A 17,296-nucleotide genomic window follows, 5' to 3' on the forward strand; every position below is an offset into this window, starting at 1 on the left:
CAGATAAAATTCCATGCCTTCACTGAGCTTATATTTCTGGTGGAGGTAATAATAGCCAAGAGACAAGATAAATAAGTGAAACATATAGTCTGTGAAAATGAGTGATACTTATGGGGAAAGAAACCAGAGAAGAGAAAGAAGATAAGACAAAGGAAGAATGAGGAGGTAGAAATTTTAGATAGCATGGCAGGGAAGATCTCACTGAGATGATTTTTGAGTAAAGATCTCAAGAAAGTAAAGTAAGAGAACTAGTTATATGGGTAAGTGGGAAAAGAATATTCCAGGCAGAGGGAATAACAAGTACAAAGACCCTGAGGTTGGAACATGTCAGGTTCAAGTAATAGTGAAGAGTGATTAAGGGAAGAGGATACGAAGATAAAGTAAGAAAGGATGAGGGAGGTGGGGAAATCAGGTGGGGCCTTGTAGGGCACTGTGAAGAGTTTGGATTTTTACTTGGGTGAGGTGGGGAAGCTATTGAAGGGTTCTGTGCAGAGATCTGACAAGATCTCAATTGGATTTAATAGGATCGCTCTGGCTGTCTGTTGAGAATTGGCTGTAGTAGGACAAGAGTGAGAGCAGCAAAGCAAGTAGGAGATTGTTACAGTCACCTAGGTGCAAGTAGATGGTGGTTTGAACCTTGTGTAAGTCAGGGTTCTCCAGAAAAACAAGACCAACACGATGTGTGCATATAAAGATTTATTTTAAGGAATTAGTTCACACAATTGTAGAGGCTGGGCAAGTTAAAAATCTGTTGCAGTGGTCCAGCAGGCTGGAGACTCAAGGAAGAGCCAAATCAAAGGCAGTCTGCTGGCAGATTCCTTCTTTCTTGGAGGAGGCCAGTCTTTGTTCTAGCAAGGCCTTCAACTGGTTGGATGTTGTTATGGAGGGTAATCTTTACTCAGGATCCACTGATTTAAATGTTAACCTTATCCAAAAAAACACCATCTCAGAAATATCCTGAATGATTGACCAAATATCTGAGTACTGTAGCCCAACCAACTTGATACATAAAATTAACTATCACAGACCAGGATGGTAACAATGGAGGTAGGGGAAATTGTCCTATTCTGGATATATTTTAAAGATACAGCAAACAGGATTTACTGAGAGTGAAAAAGAGAGAGAAGGAGAGTTAAGAGTGTCTTCAAGGCTTTTGACTTACACAGCTGTAGAAATGGAGTTGCTATTAACAGAGATGGGGGAAGCCATAGAGTAGTGGGGGTGTGTGGAGAGAGAGGGGTGATATCAGGCTCATCATCATGAGGTGACATACTAAGATTGAGATACTTTTCAGACATCCAGTTGTAGATGTTGGGTAGGCAGTTTGAGTGTATGGGCCTGGAGTCTACAGGAGAGTTATGGACATAAGCATATTGATAAAAGTTGTAATTAAGTAGGTAAGGAAAGAAGTAAGTTAGGCATCCCAAGGAATCTGTACTGGTAACAGAAAACTAGGGAGATCTTAAGAGAAGTTATCCAACTTCTATCTAATGAATAAGATCTAAGATGGGGGGAAAATATCCACCATTTATTGAATATTTACTATGTGCCAGACAGCGATAAACTTTAAATACATTGTATTTCATTTTATCTTCACAACAACTCTGTGAGTAGTTATTGTTGCCCTTCTGTAGATGAAGAATCAACTCAAAAGATATTAGGCGAGTAAAAGATGAAGTGGGGATTCAAACTCATGGTCATCTGATTTCAAAGCTCATGCTTTCAACCAGTGTACTTCATATATCTGAAAGGGCACTGAAGTTAATGCTAGAGTAGTTGTAGCTCCCCCACTATCTTTATGACCCTTATGTATCATCTCACTGTTGTGCTTCAGAATCCATGTCTGTAAAATACTGAGGATGGGAACATGGGCTGTGCCATATCGGTCATTGCTATCACCATCATCCATTCCACACAGCACGAATCATAGTTGTGGATTAAATTTATATGTGTGATTTTTTATTTTTTGGTGTTGTCACCTCTGCATGGTCAGAGGCTTGTTTGTTTTACTTAGGCACTGAGTATAGTGAACTATGTTTCAGAGGACCTGGATTCTAGTCCTGGCTCTACCACTTATTAGCCATTAATGAGTGAATTCATATTTTTCAACAAATATTTATTGACTACCTTCTATGAGTTAGGCACTGTGCTAGTCATTGAGGATTCAGTAGTGAAAATAGGCATGGATTAGTCCTTTTATGGAGTTTATCATCTAGAGAAAAAGATGAAGAGTTAAATATTTGCATGAATAATTATTTAATTACAACTACGAATTTGACTAATAGTAAATTTTTAACCTTTCTGAGCTTCAGTTTTCTCATCTATGAAGTGATAACTTGTCTGTCTTATTTTGTTGAAATGTTCAAATGCTGCTTAAGCAATATGTCAAAGACTAGATAACATGAAAACCCTCCTGCTACAAAACATCTAAAAATGCTAGTTAAAATATTATTAAATTCTTTTAAATGCATTGTTGAGTCCACTAGAATATATGAGAAGTTCCAGGAGCTAGAAACAGAGGGGACTGAACACCAGAGGGTGTACATAAATTACATGATGCTGAAGATTCTCAGGGTGGAGGGTACCAGAGATGGAGGGGGTTTGTAGACTTTGAAACCATAGATTTTAAAAGCCATGAGAGAATATGAGAGTAGACCTAAACACGATGAATTAGAACCAAGATGCACCCCAAAATACACATACATACATGTGCACACCCACACGCAAGATACCATATGACTTGTATTCTTTTGAATAGATTTCAGTGTTCTTGAGTACTTGTTATAATTGTTTTATTTGAAAGTATATTATTTAAAGGACTTGTGTAGTCTTTGAATTTAGCCTTTATCTAGCAGAAATAGAACACACTTATTTTACATTTCCTTTATAGTATTAAGGCTTTTAAAATATAGAGTACTTACCTTTTTATTTGCTCTTCATTTATTTGTGTGAATTTGAGGCAAAGAATGCTAATAATAATCTCTGTAACTTAGCAGTTGTACTCCAACAGTTTCAGAATAATTTTCTTCATTCAACAACAGAAAATTTGAAATATGAAGGTAGTTTGATGTTGTATCATGCAATATCACAATGTCTTCTCCTTTCCTCAAAGCACTTTGGAAATAGTTTCTGGGAAGGAGAAGAAATATTATTGCCTGTACATACCAAGAAAAGTTAGTAGAGAGTTGATGAAGGCCATTAAGGATATCCAGTGTCAGAACTGTAATTTGAACTTGAAAGTTCTGCCTCAACTTAAGGTATGGGAGGAGTGTGGGGCAGAACATCTAGAATAACAAGAGATATTTAGACATGAGAGTCCTTTTTTTCTTAATAGTGTAACTGTAACGTATCAATGATACAAAATTCTAGTGCTTCCCATTTTGACTGCTCTTATATTTCTCAGTATAATGAGTAGATCATATCAAGTAATGATGGAATAGAACAATAGAATTTCTAAGCAGACAAGAGCTTAATATATAGCCCAGTCTCCTTATTTTATAAGTACAGATACTTAATTTTTTAATGTTTGTATTTTTAGAGTTTTGTATAAAATACAAAAATTTATAAAATGCTTTCATTGAGGTGAAGTGATTTACATAGTTACTAAGTGGTAGAGTCAAAGGGAGAACCCAGAGCCCATTATCTTTTATTTTGATAGAACATATGAAACTCCAAGTGGTTTAGGCATTATCTCAGCAGTTAAAAGTTTAGACTCTGGAGTCAGCACATCAAGGTTTACTTCGATTTTTGGCAAGTTATTGATCCTCTCTAAGCTTCAGTTTCCCTTCTGTAAAATGCTCATTTAAAAATTATTACTACTATCAACACCAACACCATTCTTACCTTAGAAATTATCTGTTATTTAATACTAGATTTTAGTTTGAATAGAATTTCCGTCTTATAAAAAACCTATCACTCAAAACATAGTTTTGGGGGCTTTATTTGTACTCTCTGACACAACTCTTTCCAGTTAGTTATTATAGATGTGAACTTCATTTTTGCTTCAGAGAATAAGTTTGTTAGGTTATTTTTTAACTCAGAGTCCTTCAGAAAGTTTGTATATTTTTGCTTTTAATCATGCAGAATACTGTTGCAGAGGACATAGAGAAACTGACATTTTCATATACTATTGGTGGGCATAAATTGGAATAACCCTGTAAAAGGGGAACAATATCTTTGGTGGTGTCTTTCAAAATTATGAAAACTGCAAATGCAAATACTCCTGAATCCAACAATTCCATTTTTCTCATGTGCAAAATCAATATGAGCTAAATTAGGCATATGTAGTCATGATTTATAATAGCAAAAGATTGGAAACAGCTGAAATATCCATCGATAGATGACTGGTTAAACTAGTTAGGATACATCCACAAAGTGGAATGTTATGTAATAGCTCAAAAAGTGAAGAAGTTCTTCATATACTGGTATGTAAAGATCTGCAAGGTATATTATTGAGTAAGAAAAGGCGTAAAAGAGTGTGTATGATATGTATGCTATGGCTGCCATCTATAAAAAGGGGGAGCTTGAGTATTAATATTTGCTTATAGATGCATAAAACCCTCTGGAAGGATACACAAGAAACCAATAACAGTAATTGTGTGTGAGGAGAGGAACTAGGTCGCTATGGGACAGGGATGGAAGAAAGATGTGTACTCTTTTATTCACCTTGATTTTTTTTAAAAAACTATGTGCATATATCACCTATCCAAACTGTTAAAACAAATTCTTGGTTTGGCTTGCGTTAGGCATGATGATTTCTTACTGAGGTAACCAAAAATGATATTTTTCCTAAACAGTCGTACAATACTAGAATATATTACAAAAGCCTTACGATGGCCTGAAAGAGTTCATAGGATCTGACCTCTGACTACCTTTCCAATCTTAATTTTCTGGCATTCTTCTCCTTGTTCAATATGCTTCAGTTACACTGAATTTTTTGTTCCTTGAATGAGCCAAACTGTTCCTCACTTCAGGCTTTTGTACTCACTGTTCCTTTTACCTGGAATACTTTCCCTTAGGTATTTATATGTCTCATTTCCTGACTTCATGCAGTTTTCTGTTCAAATGTCACCAATTCAGCAAGGCCTTTCTTGACCATCTTATCTAAAATAACACCCCCAAATGCCTTCTGTCTTTTTATCTTGCCTTGGTTTTCTTCATAGCACCAATAGCTCCCTGGCTTATTTCTGTTTATTTGTTTCTCTTTCTTACCCCCATTGTGCGTGTAGACACACACACACACACACACACACACACGCACACACACACATACGGATAGCGACTCCTTAAAGGCAGGGGCTTTGTTTTTATTTACTGTATCTCCAGCGCCTAGAATGATACCTAGCACATAGTAAGTGCTCAGTATATGTTGGATGAATGAATGACAGCTTTAGGGAGAGAGTTTTGCTCTTTTAGCCTCAGTATTTCACACCTTTTAGGGCATTAGCGTAACATGAATTCAGAGAAAATCTTTATTTGCTTAAGTGACTAGCTTCTCTGTGTACACTGCAAGTGGATCAGGAGTGGGATTATTGAATGGCCATTTCTCTTCATGCTGATCAGACTCTCATAGGTGAACCTTAATTCCTGATTACTCAATAATCATTTTTACAATCATTTAATACTCAAATATGATCTCAAAGACTGTATGAGAATAGCTCTTTCACAGTTTTCAGATGCACTAGTTAACAACAGCCATTGTATTAACCTTTCTCTGCTTTTACCCTGTTTCTCTCCAGCATTTCTTATACTGAGGCAGTGGAGATCTTAAAGCAGGCATCCCAGAACTTCACCTTCACTCCAGAGGTAGTATTTATATATATATATATATATATATATATATATATATATATATATATGTATGTATGTATGAAAATATGTTTCTCATATTTATCTGATTTCATTAAGAATCCTTTAAAATAACCTTATTTCTCTTACTAGCAGTGTATATGTAGTATTTGCCTATCTGTACATTGGCTTTTTTTGATGTTTGCCTAACCTCATTGAAATATTTAGAATGAAAAATAATTTTGAAGTAGAATCATATCATTTGGAATAGCAGTGACAAAAGGGTTATAAAGAAGTTTCCCAAGTTTAGGAAGATGAAATTCTGTAGAAAGAATGGTAATCATAGAATATCAGTGTAGAAATCAACTAGTTCAGTGTTTCCCAAAGTACATTCTGAATGATGTTAACAGTTGACAGACAGAAGAGGTTATGTGATCAAATAAGTTTAGGCAACACATTAAACAGGTTTCTTTTTCCGTTGAACTTTATAGAGGCTTCTGATTTGTGATCCACTTTGAAAAACACTGAGTTTTATGTGTTTTTATTTTTTCCCAGAACTCCTTTATTTTATGGGTAAGGATATAGGTCTGGAAAAGCCACATGATTTATCAGTGGACATGCACATAATGTTAGAAGCAAGTCTCCTCATTCCTATGCCAGTGCTTCTTTCCTATAGTTAAGATATTGCCAGACAAGTGGGAATAGTAAGATAATGTTAAGAATGTAATACCTTTGTCTTCACACTATTTCTTACACCAGCGCCATTCCCAGTTAAGTCAGATGCTCTCTTTAAGTTACGAGTGCCCTGTGCTTGTTATGTTTATAATCAGCTGACTTCTTTGTATAATTTTTTGTTTAATGTTTGTCTCCCATCCTAGAAGCTTCATGAACTCAGGGATTTTGTTTTTCTTACCAGTTTCCAGTACCTAGCATGGTACTTGGGGTTTAATAGGCACATTAGTATTTGCTGAATAAATAGATGAACAGTGTTATTAAATATTCATCAGAGATCATCTGATATATTAGTTGACTCTTATCAAAAAAAAAAGAAAGTCACTGGGAGAAGCCATCTAGCCAGAGATAGACTCAGTATTAGGAATATTATCTTTCATCATTTAATTTCCTGAAACTTAGGGACAGTAACTGTACAAGAAGCTCTTGGCAATATTAATAAAAATTATGATTCTGAATCAGCTTTTATACACTATGGAAAGCATACTGTGTTTTACTACAGATGCTATTTATCTGCTAAATGCTGCTCCCTGAGATGGGCACAGAAAGCGTAGTGTTTACTAGTTTCAGCTTTCATCATTCCAGGCCTTTGGATGCTCTTGTTAACACATCTCTCTCTAGTTTATTTATCTGTGTAACCTCAGCAGACAGCTCCACACATCCCTGACCCTCAGGGAGAAGAAGCCCTTGGCACTGATACAGGTTATTTTTAGGTCCTGCATTGTATATTTCAGCTCTGTCTTCTCCTTTGGTAATTTCTTTTTTCTCATTACAGTGGGGTGCTGATCTACACACTGAACATGAAAAGTACCTGGTGAAGCACTGTGGCGACATACCAGTCTTTGTCATTAATTATCCATTAGCACTCAAGCCCTTCTACATGAGGGATAATGAAGACAGCCCTCAGCACACAGTAAGAAAAGACATTAAATAAATTGGGGTTAGTCATCTCAGAGTCTGCGATTTTTCCCTTGATTTAATTTCATTTATCCTTTGGTATATTTTCTTAAATTATATCATTCACTCTTTATATCTCTTAAAATGATAACATTTCTCAAAGGCACCTCTAAAAATGTGTTCCCAAAGAAGATCCCAATGTTCTATAAGCATACTCCCTCATTTCTGTCGTAGGGTGTCCTTCTCAGTTAAGCAGATGCAAATGGAAGTGTGTTTTGTTTTTGTTTTTTGGTGGGGGGGTTGTTTTTTTTTTTTTTGCGGTACGTGGGCCTCTCACTGTTTAGGCCTCTCCCGTTGCGGAGCACAGGTTCCGGACGCGGAGGTTCAGTGGCCATGGCTCATGGGCCCAGCCACTCCGTGGCATGTGGGATCTTCCCGGACCGGGGCACGAACCTGTGTCCCCTGCATCGGCAGGCAGACTCTCAACCACTGCGCCACCAGGGAAGCCCTGTTTTGTTTTTTTAATTACTGAGAGCCCTAGAGCGCTGTAGAGCAGTGTGCCCGGTCTCCTATCAAATACTGATTAGGAGACTGCAGTGCAGGGGAGATGTTGGGCAAGAGATAATAGTAGTGGCATGATCGGGCAAAGGAAGAGCTAGCTTGGAACAGCAGGCAGCCGAGAGTACTTTGGATATCAAATAGAAGTAGTGAGGGGAAGGCTATGGAGGGATCGAAGAGGTCTGGGTGGATTCTCCACTTGGTCAGTCCTCTTCCGACCGTCTCTTCTCTCTCTGCCTGTCTTGTCTCTGTCTGTCTCTGTCTGCTCTCTTTAGCCTTTCTTGTCCTCTGTTCTTTCTTTACCCCTCAACTACAGTTGGTTTTTATTATTCTTGTTTCCTTTTTCCTTTTTTTCTTTTTTGTCTCTTCTCTCCTTCACAAAATTGGCAGTAATATAGAATAAGAATATATTTGACTCTTTAAATATGTATTGGATAGTTATATATTTAATACCATTAATTGTAAAAGTCTGTGAGACAAATATATTATGTTTATCTCAAAAAAGGTCCCAAACCTAAACTTTGCCATCTTGTACTTTTCACTTGCCTCTAGATAAACACCAGTAGGAAAATGTAGATCAGGACCTACCAGTAAATTAAATGACCTCATCTTAGTATATAAGGTTATCTCTTTGAATGTATTTCCTGTCTTCTCTCAGATTACAGTGTTACCAAAACAATATTAGGGGACTTCCCTGGTGGTCCAGTGGTTTAGACTCACGCTTCCACTGCAGGGAGCCACGGGTTCAGCCCCAGGTCAGGAAACTAAGATCCCACATGCCACACAGCATGGCCGAAAAACAACAACAACAACAATATTAGCCACCAGTTAGTATGAGGTAAACACTCTCATCTCATCTCTAAGTCGCAAAACAGCCTCGACAAGAAACTCATTGTTTCTCCCATTTTACATATAGAAAACTGGGGTGCAAAGAGACCAATTACATTTCCCAAGGCTACATGGGTGGTAAATGACAGAGCTCATATTGAAACCTGATTCCCTCTGGCTCTGAAGTCTGTGTTCTCTTCCACTCTATCACTCTGCCTCAAAATCACAGATATAAAATTACATTTTAGCCACCAATTTTATTCATCCCCACCTTTCACACCAGCATTATCCAAAACCAATGAGCAACACAATTGATTTATGATTCTTACTTCCTCTTTTCCCTACCAACCCTCTGGTATAATCGATTATGAGAAATGAATAGGCCCACAGGTTAGCAGCAAAAAAATGAGAGTGAATAGGGAGTAGATTATCCAATCTTAGATAATTCAATATTGAGCCTACATCACAAAACAGAGGCCTGTGTCTGTATCTCTTGGCTTTTTTATCACTCCACCCTATCCCACTTCCACCTCCCTACCCCAGCACACATACACCATGTATTCCTCTCATAATTTCCCAAAGTAGAACACCTTTCAGTCATTCAGTTTTGCACTTTTTAAAAATAGTCTGGGGCTTCCCTGGTGGCGCAGTGGTTGAGTCCGCCTGCCAACGCAGGGGTCACAGGTTCGTGCCCCGGCCCCGGAAGATCCCACATGCTACGGAGCAGCTAGGCCCATGAGCCATGGCCACTGAGCCTGCATGTCCGGAGCCTGTGCTCCTCAGCAAGAGAGGCCACAACAGTGAGAGGCCCATGTACCGCAAAAAAAAAAATTGCTTAAAGCAGTTCTAAGAGGGAAGTTTGTAGCAATACAATCCTACCTTAAGAAACAGGAAACATCTCAAATCAACAACCTAACCTTACACCTAAAGCAATTAGAGAAAGAAGAACAAACAGAACCCCAAAGTTAGTAGAAAGAAAGAAATCATAAAGATCAGATCAGAAATAAATGAAAAAGAAATGAAGGAAGCGATAGCAAAGATCAATAAAAGTAAAAGCTGGTTCTTTGCGAAGATAAACAAAATTCATAAACCATTAGCCAGACTCATCAAGAAAAGAAGGGAGAAGACTCAAATCAATAGAATTAGAAATGAAAAAGGAGAAGTAACAACTGACACTGCAGAAATACAAAAGATCATAACAGATTACTACAAGCAAGTATATGCCAATAAAATGGACAAACTGGAAGAACTGGACAAATTCTTAGAAATGCACAACCTTCCAAGACTGAACCAGGAAGAAATAGAAAATATGAACAGACCAATCACAAGCACTGAAATTGAAACTGTGATTAAAAATCTTCCAATAAACAAAAGCCCAGGACCAGATGGCTTCACAGGTGAATTCTATCAAACATTTAGAGAAGAGCTAACACCTAACCTTCTCAAACTCTTCCAAAATATAGCAGAGGGAGGAACACTCCCAAACTCATTCTACGAGGCCACCATCACCCTGATACCAAAACCAGACAAAGATGTCACAAAGAAAGAAAACTATAGGCCAATATCACTGATGAACATAGATGCAAAAATCCTCAACAAAATACTAGCAAACAGAATCCAACAGCACATTAAAAGGATCATACACCATGATCAAGTGGGGTTTACCCCAGGAATGCAAGGATTCTTCAGTATATGCCAATAAATCAATGTGATGCACCATATTAAAACTTGAAGGATAAAAACCATATGATCATCTCAATAGATGCAGAAAAAGCTTTTGACAAAATTCAACACCCATGTATGATAAAAACCCTGCAGAAAGTAGGCATAGAGGGAACTTACCTCAACATAATAAAGGCCATATATGACAAACCCACAGCAAACATCATCCTCAATGGTGAAAAACTGAAACCATTTTCACTAAGATCAGGAACAAGACAAGGTTGCCCACTCTCACCACTATTATTCAACCTAGTTTTGGAAGTTTTAGCCACAGCAATCAGAGAAGAAAAAGAAATAAAAGGAATCCAAATTGGAAAAGAAGAAGTAAAGCTGTCACTGTTTGCAGATGACATGATACTCTACATAGAGAATCCTAAAGATGCTACCAGAAAACTACTAGAGCTAATCAATGAATTTGGTAAAGTAGCAGGATACAAAATTAATGCACAGAAATCTCTTGTATTCCTATACACTAATGACAAAAAATCTGAAAGTGAAATTAAGAAAACACTCCCATTTACCACTGCAACAAAAAGAATAAAATATCTAGGAATAAACCTACCTAAGGAGACAAAAGACCTGTATGAAGAAAATTACAAGACAGTGATGAAAGAAATTAAAGATGATACAAGTAGATGGAAGGATATACCATGTTCTTGGATTGGAAGATCAACAGCGTGAAAGTGACTCTACTACCCAAAGCAATCTACAGATTCAATGCAATCCCTATCAACCTACCAGTGGCATTTTTCACAGAACTAGAACCAAAAATTTCACAATTTGTATGGAAACACAAAAGACCCCGAATAGCCAAAGCAATCTTGAGAAAGAAAAACAGAGCTGGAGGAATCAGGCTCCCTGACTTCAGACTATACTACAAAGCTACAGTAATGAAGACAGTATGGTACTGGCACAAAAACAGACATATAGATCAATGGAACAGGATAGAAAGCCCAGAGATAAACCCACGCACATATGGTCACCTTATCTTTGATAAAGGAGGCAAGAATATACAATGGAGAAAAGACAGCCTCTTCAGTAAGTGTTGCTGGGAAAACTGGCCAGCTACATGTAAAAGAATGAAATTAGAACACTCCCTAACACCATACACAAAAATACACTCAAAACGGATTAAAGACCTAAATGTAAGGGCAGACACTATCAAACTCTTAGAGGAAAACATAGGCAGAACACTCTGACATAAATCACAGCAAGATCCTTTTTGACCCACCTCCTAGAGAAATGGAAATAAAAACAAAAATAAACAAATGGGACCTAATGAAACTTAAAAACTTTTGCACAGCAAAGGAAACCATAAACAAGACGAAAAGACAACCCTCAGAATGGGAGAAATTATTTGCAGATGAAGCACCTGACAAAAAGATTAATCTCCAAATTTTACAAGCAGCTTATGCAGCTCAATATCAAACAACCCAATCCAAAAATGGGCAGAAGACCTAAATAGACGTTTCTCCAAAGAAGATACACAGATTGCCAACAAACACATGAAAGAATGCTCAACATCATTAATCATTAGAGAAATGCAAATCAAAACTACAGTGAGATATCATCTCACACCGGTCAGAATCATCAAAAAATCTAGAAACAGTAAATGCTGGAGAGGGTGTGGAGAAAAGGGAACACTCTTGCACTGTTGGTGGGAATGTAAATTGATACAGCCACTATGGAGAACAGTATGGCGGTTCCTTAAAAAACTAAGAAGAGAACTACCATACGACCCAGCAATCCCACTATTGGGTATATACCCTGAGAAAACCATAATTCAAGAACAGTCATGTACCAAAATGTTCACTGCAGCTCTTTTTACAATAGCCAGGACATGGAAGCAACCTAAGTGTCCATCGACAGATGAATGGATAAAGAAGATGTGGCACATATATACAATGGAATATTACTCAGCCATAAAAAGAAACGAAATTGAGTTATTTGTAGTGAGGTGGATGGACCTAGAGTCTGTCATACAGAATGAAATAGTCAGAAAGAGAAAAACAAATACTGTATGCTAACATGTATATATGGAATCTAAAAAAAAAGGAAAAAATGGTCATGAAAAACCTAGGGGCAAGACAGGAATAAAGACGCAGACCTACTAGAGAATGGACTTGAGGACACGGGGAGGGGGAAGGGTAAACTGGGACGAAGTGAGAGAGTGGCATGGACATATATACACTACCAAATGTAAAATAGATAGCTAGTGGGAAGCAGCCACATAGCACAGGGAGATCAGCTCGGTGCTTTGTGACCACTTAGAGGGGTGGGATAGGGAGGGTGGGAGGGAGCGAGATGCAAGAGGGAAGAGATACGGGATATATATATATATATGTATATGTATAACTGGTTCACTTTGTTATAAAGCAGAAACTAACACACCATTGTAAAGCAGTTATACTCCAATAAAGATGTTAAAAAAACACACTCTGGTTAAGGCTTTCCTTCTCTGTGAAGACTTCCCTAGGTTACGCAGTCACCTTGAGCCTTCCTTTATTCTAGATTTCTATAGTATTTAAAGAATTAGTAAAACTGGTTGCATTGATCTATTTTTTGTAGTCTCTGTATAAGTTTTGCTTTCTCACATGAGGTTCTTTTTCAGGATGGTGAATGTTTTATAACCACCACAGTATATACCACTCATTCCTCATCCCTCTAATGTGACTTCTATTCAGACAACTAATCGTTCCCTCTCATCATACCACTGAAGCTCTGTAATAATTGTCATGTTATTAAGCCCAGCAGACTTTTTTTTTTAAGAAGTCTGTCTTTTACTTCACTTCTCAGCCTTATTCATCACTATTTATGATTTATTCTTAACACTTCCTCCTTCTTTGGCTTATGTGACAGCATTCTCCCAGTTTTCTTCCCTTCTCAGTGGGTTATTCTTTCTCAGTCTCCTATACAAGTTCATCCTCTTCTACTAATCCACTAGATGTTGGAATTCCTCAAGCCTCCATCCTAGGTCTTCTTTTCTCTCCCCAAATGATTTCATCTGTACCCACAGCTTACTGTATATTTTCACACACTCAGAAATTTATGTTTCAAATCCAGACTTTTCCTCTGAGCTCTGGACTCATCTTATTGCTATTTACATATTGTAAAACCATCTCACACTTAACATACATACCCAAAACCCATGATTTCACTTCTTTTCCCCTTCTTCCACCACATTTGATTTTCTTTGAATATTCTGTGCTCATCTAATTGTGCAAGCCAGATTCCTGAGTCATCTTTGAAATCTTTCTCTCTCTCACTTCCCATATTGAAACTATTACTAAGTTCTGTCATTTTTATACTTCTAAATAAATTTCGAATCCATCTACTTCTCTTTATTTCCACTTTTGCCTTTCTGCATTAGCATACCATCATTTCTTTTTTTTTTTTTTAATTTTTATTTTACAAATTTAATCAGTTATACATATACATATGTTCCCATATCCCCTCCCTTTTGCGTCTCCCTCCCTCCCTCCCTATCCCACCCCTCCAGGCAGTCACAAAGAACCGAGCTGATCTCCCTGTGCTATGCGGCTGCTTCCCACTAGCTATCTACCTTACGTTTGGTAGTGTATATATGTCCATGCCGCTCTTTCACTTTGTCACAGCTTACCCTTCCCCCTCCCCATATCCTCAAGTCCATGCTCTAGTAGGTCTGTGTCTTTATTCCTGTCTTACTCCTAGGTTCTTGATGACATTTTTTTTCTTAAATTCCATATATATGTGTCAGCATACAGTATTTGTCTTTCTCTTTCTGACTTACTTCACTCTGTATGACAGACTCTAGGTCCATCCACCTCATTACAAATAGCTCAATTTCATTTCTTTTTATGGCTGAGTAATATTCCATTGTATATATGTGCCACATCTTCTTTACCCATTCATCCGATGATGGACACTTAGGTTGTTTCCATCTCCGGGCTTTTTTTTTTTTTTTTTGCGGTATGCGGGCCTCTCACTGTTGTGGCCTCCCCCGTTGCGGAGCACAGGCTCCAGACGCGCAGGCTCAGCGGCCATGGCTCACGGGCCCAGCCGCTCCGCGGCATATGGGATCCTCCCAGACCGGGGCACGAACCCGTATCCCCTGCATCGGCAGGCGGACTCTCAACCACTTGCGCCACCAGGGAGGCCCTCCGGGCTATTGTAAATAGGGGTGCTATGAACATTTTGGTACATGTCTCTTTTTGAATTATGGTTTTCTCAGGGTATATGCCCAGTAGTGGGATTGCTGGGTCATATGGTAGTTCTATTTGTAGTTTTTTAAGGAACCTCCATACCGTTCTCCATAGTGGCTGTACCAATTCACATTCCCACCAGCAGTGCAAGAGTGTTCCCTTTTTTCCACACCCTCTCCAGCATTTATTGTTTCTAGATTTTTTGATGATGGCCATTCTGACCGGTGTGAGATGATATCTCATTGTAGTTTTGATTTGCATTTCTCTAATGAGTAAAGATGTTGAGCATCCTTTCATGTGTTTGTTGGCTGTCTGTATATCTTCTGTGGAGAAATGTCTATTTAGGTCTTCTGCCCATTTTTGGATTGGGTTGTTTGTTTTTTTGATATTGAGCTGCATGAGCTGCTTATAAATTTTGGAGATTAATCCTTTGTCAGTTGCTTCATTTGCAAATATTTTCTCCCATTCTGAGGGTTGTCTTTTGGTCTTGTTTATGGTTTCCTTTGCTGTGCAAAAGCTTTGACGTTTCATTAGGTCCCATGTGTTTATTTTTGTCTTTATTTCCATTTCTCTAGGAGGTGGGTCAAAAAGGATCTTGCTGTGATTTATGTCATAGAGTGTTCTGCCTATGTTTTCCTCTAGGAGTTTGATAGTGTCTGGCCTTACATTTAGGTCTTTAATCCATTTTGAGCTTATTTTTGTGTATGGTGTTAGGGAGTGATCTAATCTCATACTTTTACATGTCCCTGTCCAGTTTTCCCAGCACCACTTATTGAAGAGACTGTCCTTTCTCCACTGTACATTCCTGCCTCCTTTATCAAAGATAAGGTGACCATATGTCCGTGGGTTTATCTCTGGGCTTTCTATCCTGTTCCATTGATCTATCTTTCTGTTTTTGTGCCAGTACCATACTGTCTTCATTACTGTAGCTTTGTAGTATAGTCTGAAGTCAGGGAGCCTGATTCCTCCAGCTCCATTTTTCGTTCTCAAGATTGCTTTGGCTATTCGGGGTCTTTTGTGTTTCCATACAAATTGTGAAATTTTTTGTTCTAGTTCTGTGAAAAATGCCATTGGTAGTTTGATAGGGATTGCATTGAATCTGTAGATTGCTTTGGGTAGTAGAGTCATTTTCACAATGTTGATTCTTCCAATCCAAGAACATGGTACATCTCTCCATCTATTTGTATCATCTTTAATTTCTTTCATCAGTGTCATAATTTTCTGCATACAGGTCTTTTGTCTCCTTAGGTAGGTTTATTCCTAGATATTTTATTCTTTTTGTTGCAATGGTAAATGGGAGTGTTTCCTTGATTTCACTTTCAGATTTTTCATCATTAGTATATAGGAATGCCAGAGATTTCTGTGCATTAATTTTGTATCCTGCAACTTTACCAAATTCATTGATTAGCTCTAGTAGTTTTCTGGTAGCATCTTTAGGATTCTCTATGTATAGTATCATGTCATCTGCAAACAGTGACAGCTTTACTTCTTCTTTTCCCATTTGGATTCCTTTTATTTCCTTTTCTTCTCTGATTGCTGTGGCTAAAACTTCCAAAACTATGTTGAATAAGAGTGGTGAGAGTGGGCAACCTTGTCTGGTTCCTGATCTTAGTGGAAATGGTTTCAATTTTTCACCATTGAGGACGATGCTGGCTGTGGGTTTGTCATATATGGCCTTTATTATGTTGAGGAAAGTTCCCTCTATGCCTACTTTCTGCAGGGTTTTTATCATAAATGGGTGTTGAATTTTGTCAAAAGCTTTCTCTGCATCTATTGAGATGATCATATGGTTTTTCTCCTTCAGTTTGTTAATATGGTGTATCACGTTGATTGATTTGCGTATATTGAAGAATCCTTGCATTCCTGGAATAAACCCCACTTGATCATGGTGTATGATCCTTTTAATGTGCTGTTGGATTCTGTTTGCTAGTATTTTGTTGAGGATTTTTGCATCTATGTTCATCAGTGATATTGGCCTGTAGTTTTCTTTCTTTGTGACATCCTTGTCTGGTTTTGGTATCAAGGTGATGGTGGCCTCGTAGAATGAGTTTGGGAGTGTTCCTCCCTCTGCTATATTTTGGAAGAGTTTGAGAAGGATAGGTGTTAGCTCTTCTCTAAATGCTTGATAGAATTCGCCTGTGAAGCCATCTGGTCCTGGGCTTTTGTTTGTCGGAAGATTTTTGATCACAGTTTCAATTTCAGTGCTTGTGATTGGTCTGTTCATATTTTCTATTTCTTCCTGATTCAGTCTTGGCAGGTTGTGCATTTCTAAGAATTTGTCCATTTCTTCCAGGTTGTCCATTTTATTGGCATAGAGTTGCTTATAGTAATCTCTCATGATCTTTTGTATTTCTGCAGTGTCAGTTGTTACTTCTCCTTTTTCATTTCTAATTCTATTGATTTGAGTCTTCTCCCTTTTTTTCTTGATGAGTCTGGCTAATGGTTTATCAATTTTGTTTATCTTCTCAAAGAACCAGCTTTTAGTTTTATTGATCTTTGCTATCGTTTCCTTCATTTCTTTTTCATTTATTTCTGATCTGATTTTTATGATTTCTTTCCTTCTGCTAACTTTGGGATGTTTTTGTTCTTCT

The 17,296-nt window shown here is 37.8% G+C and overlaps 1 protein-coding gene across 3 annotated transcripts in view; it reads left to right on the forward strand.

Moving 5' to 3' along the window:
- NARS2 (asparaginyl-tRNA synthetase 2, mitochondrial) overlaps positions 1–17,296 on the forward strand; it is a 150,740-nt gene that overhangs the window by 114,293 nt on the left and 19,151 nt on the right. For all 3 annotated transcript variants that reach the window (XM_060103966.1, XM_060103967.1, XM_060103968.1), the window contains 2 exons: positions 5,739–5,805; positions 7,295–7,432. In XM_060103966.1, the coding sequence (XP_059959949.1) occupies positions 5,739–5,805; positions 7,295–7,432 (205 nt within the window). The remainder of the gene's footprint in view (positions 1–5,738; positions 5,806–7,294; positions 7,433–17,296) is intronic.

The sequence above is a fragment of the Mesoplodon densirostris genome, chromosome 7, assembly GCF_025265405.1.
Source record: "Mesoplodon densirostris isolate mMesDen1 chromosome 7, mMesDen1 primary haplotype, whole genome shotgun sequence".
NCBI classification, from domain to species: domain Eukaryota; kingdom Metazoa; phylum Chordata; class Mammalia; order Artiodactyla; family Ziphiidae; genus Mesoplodon; species Mesoplodon densirostris.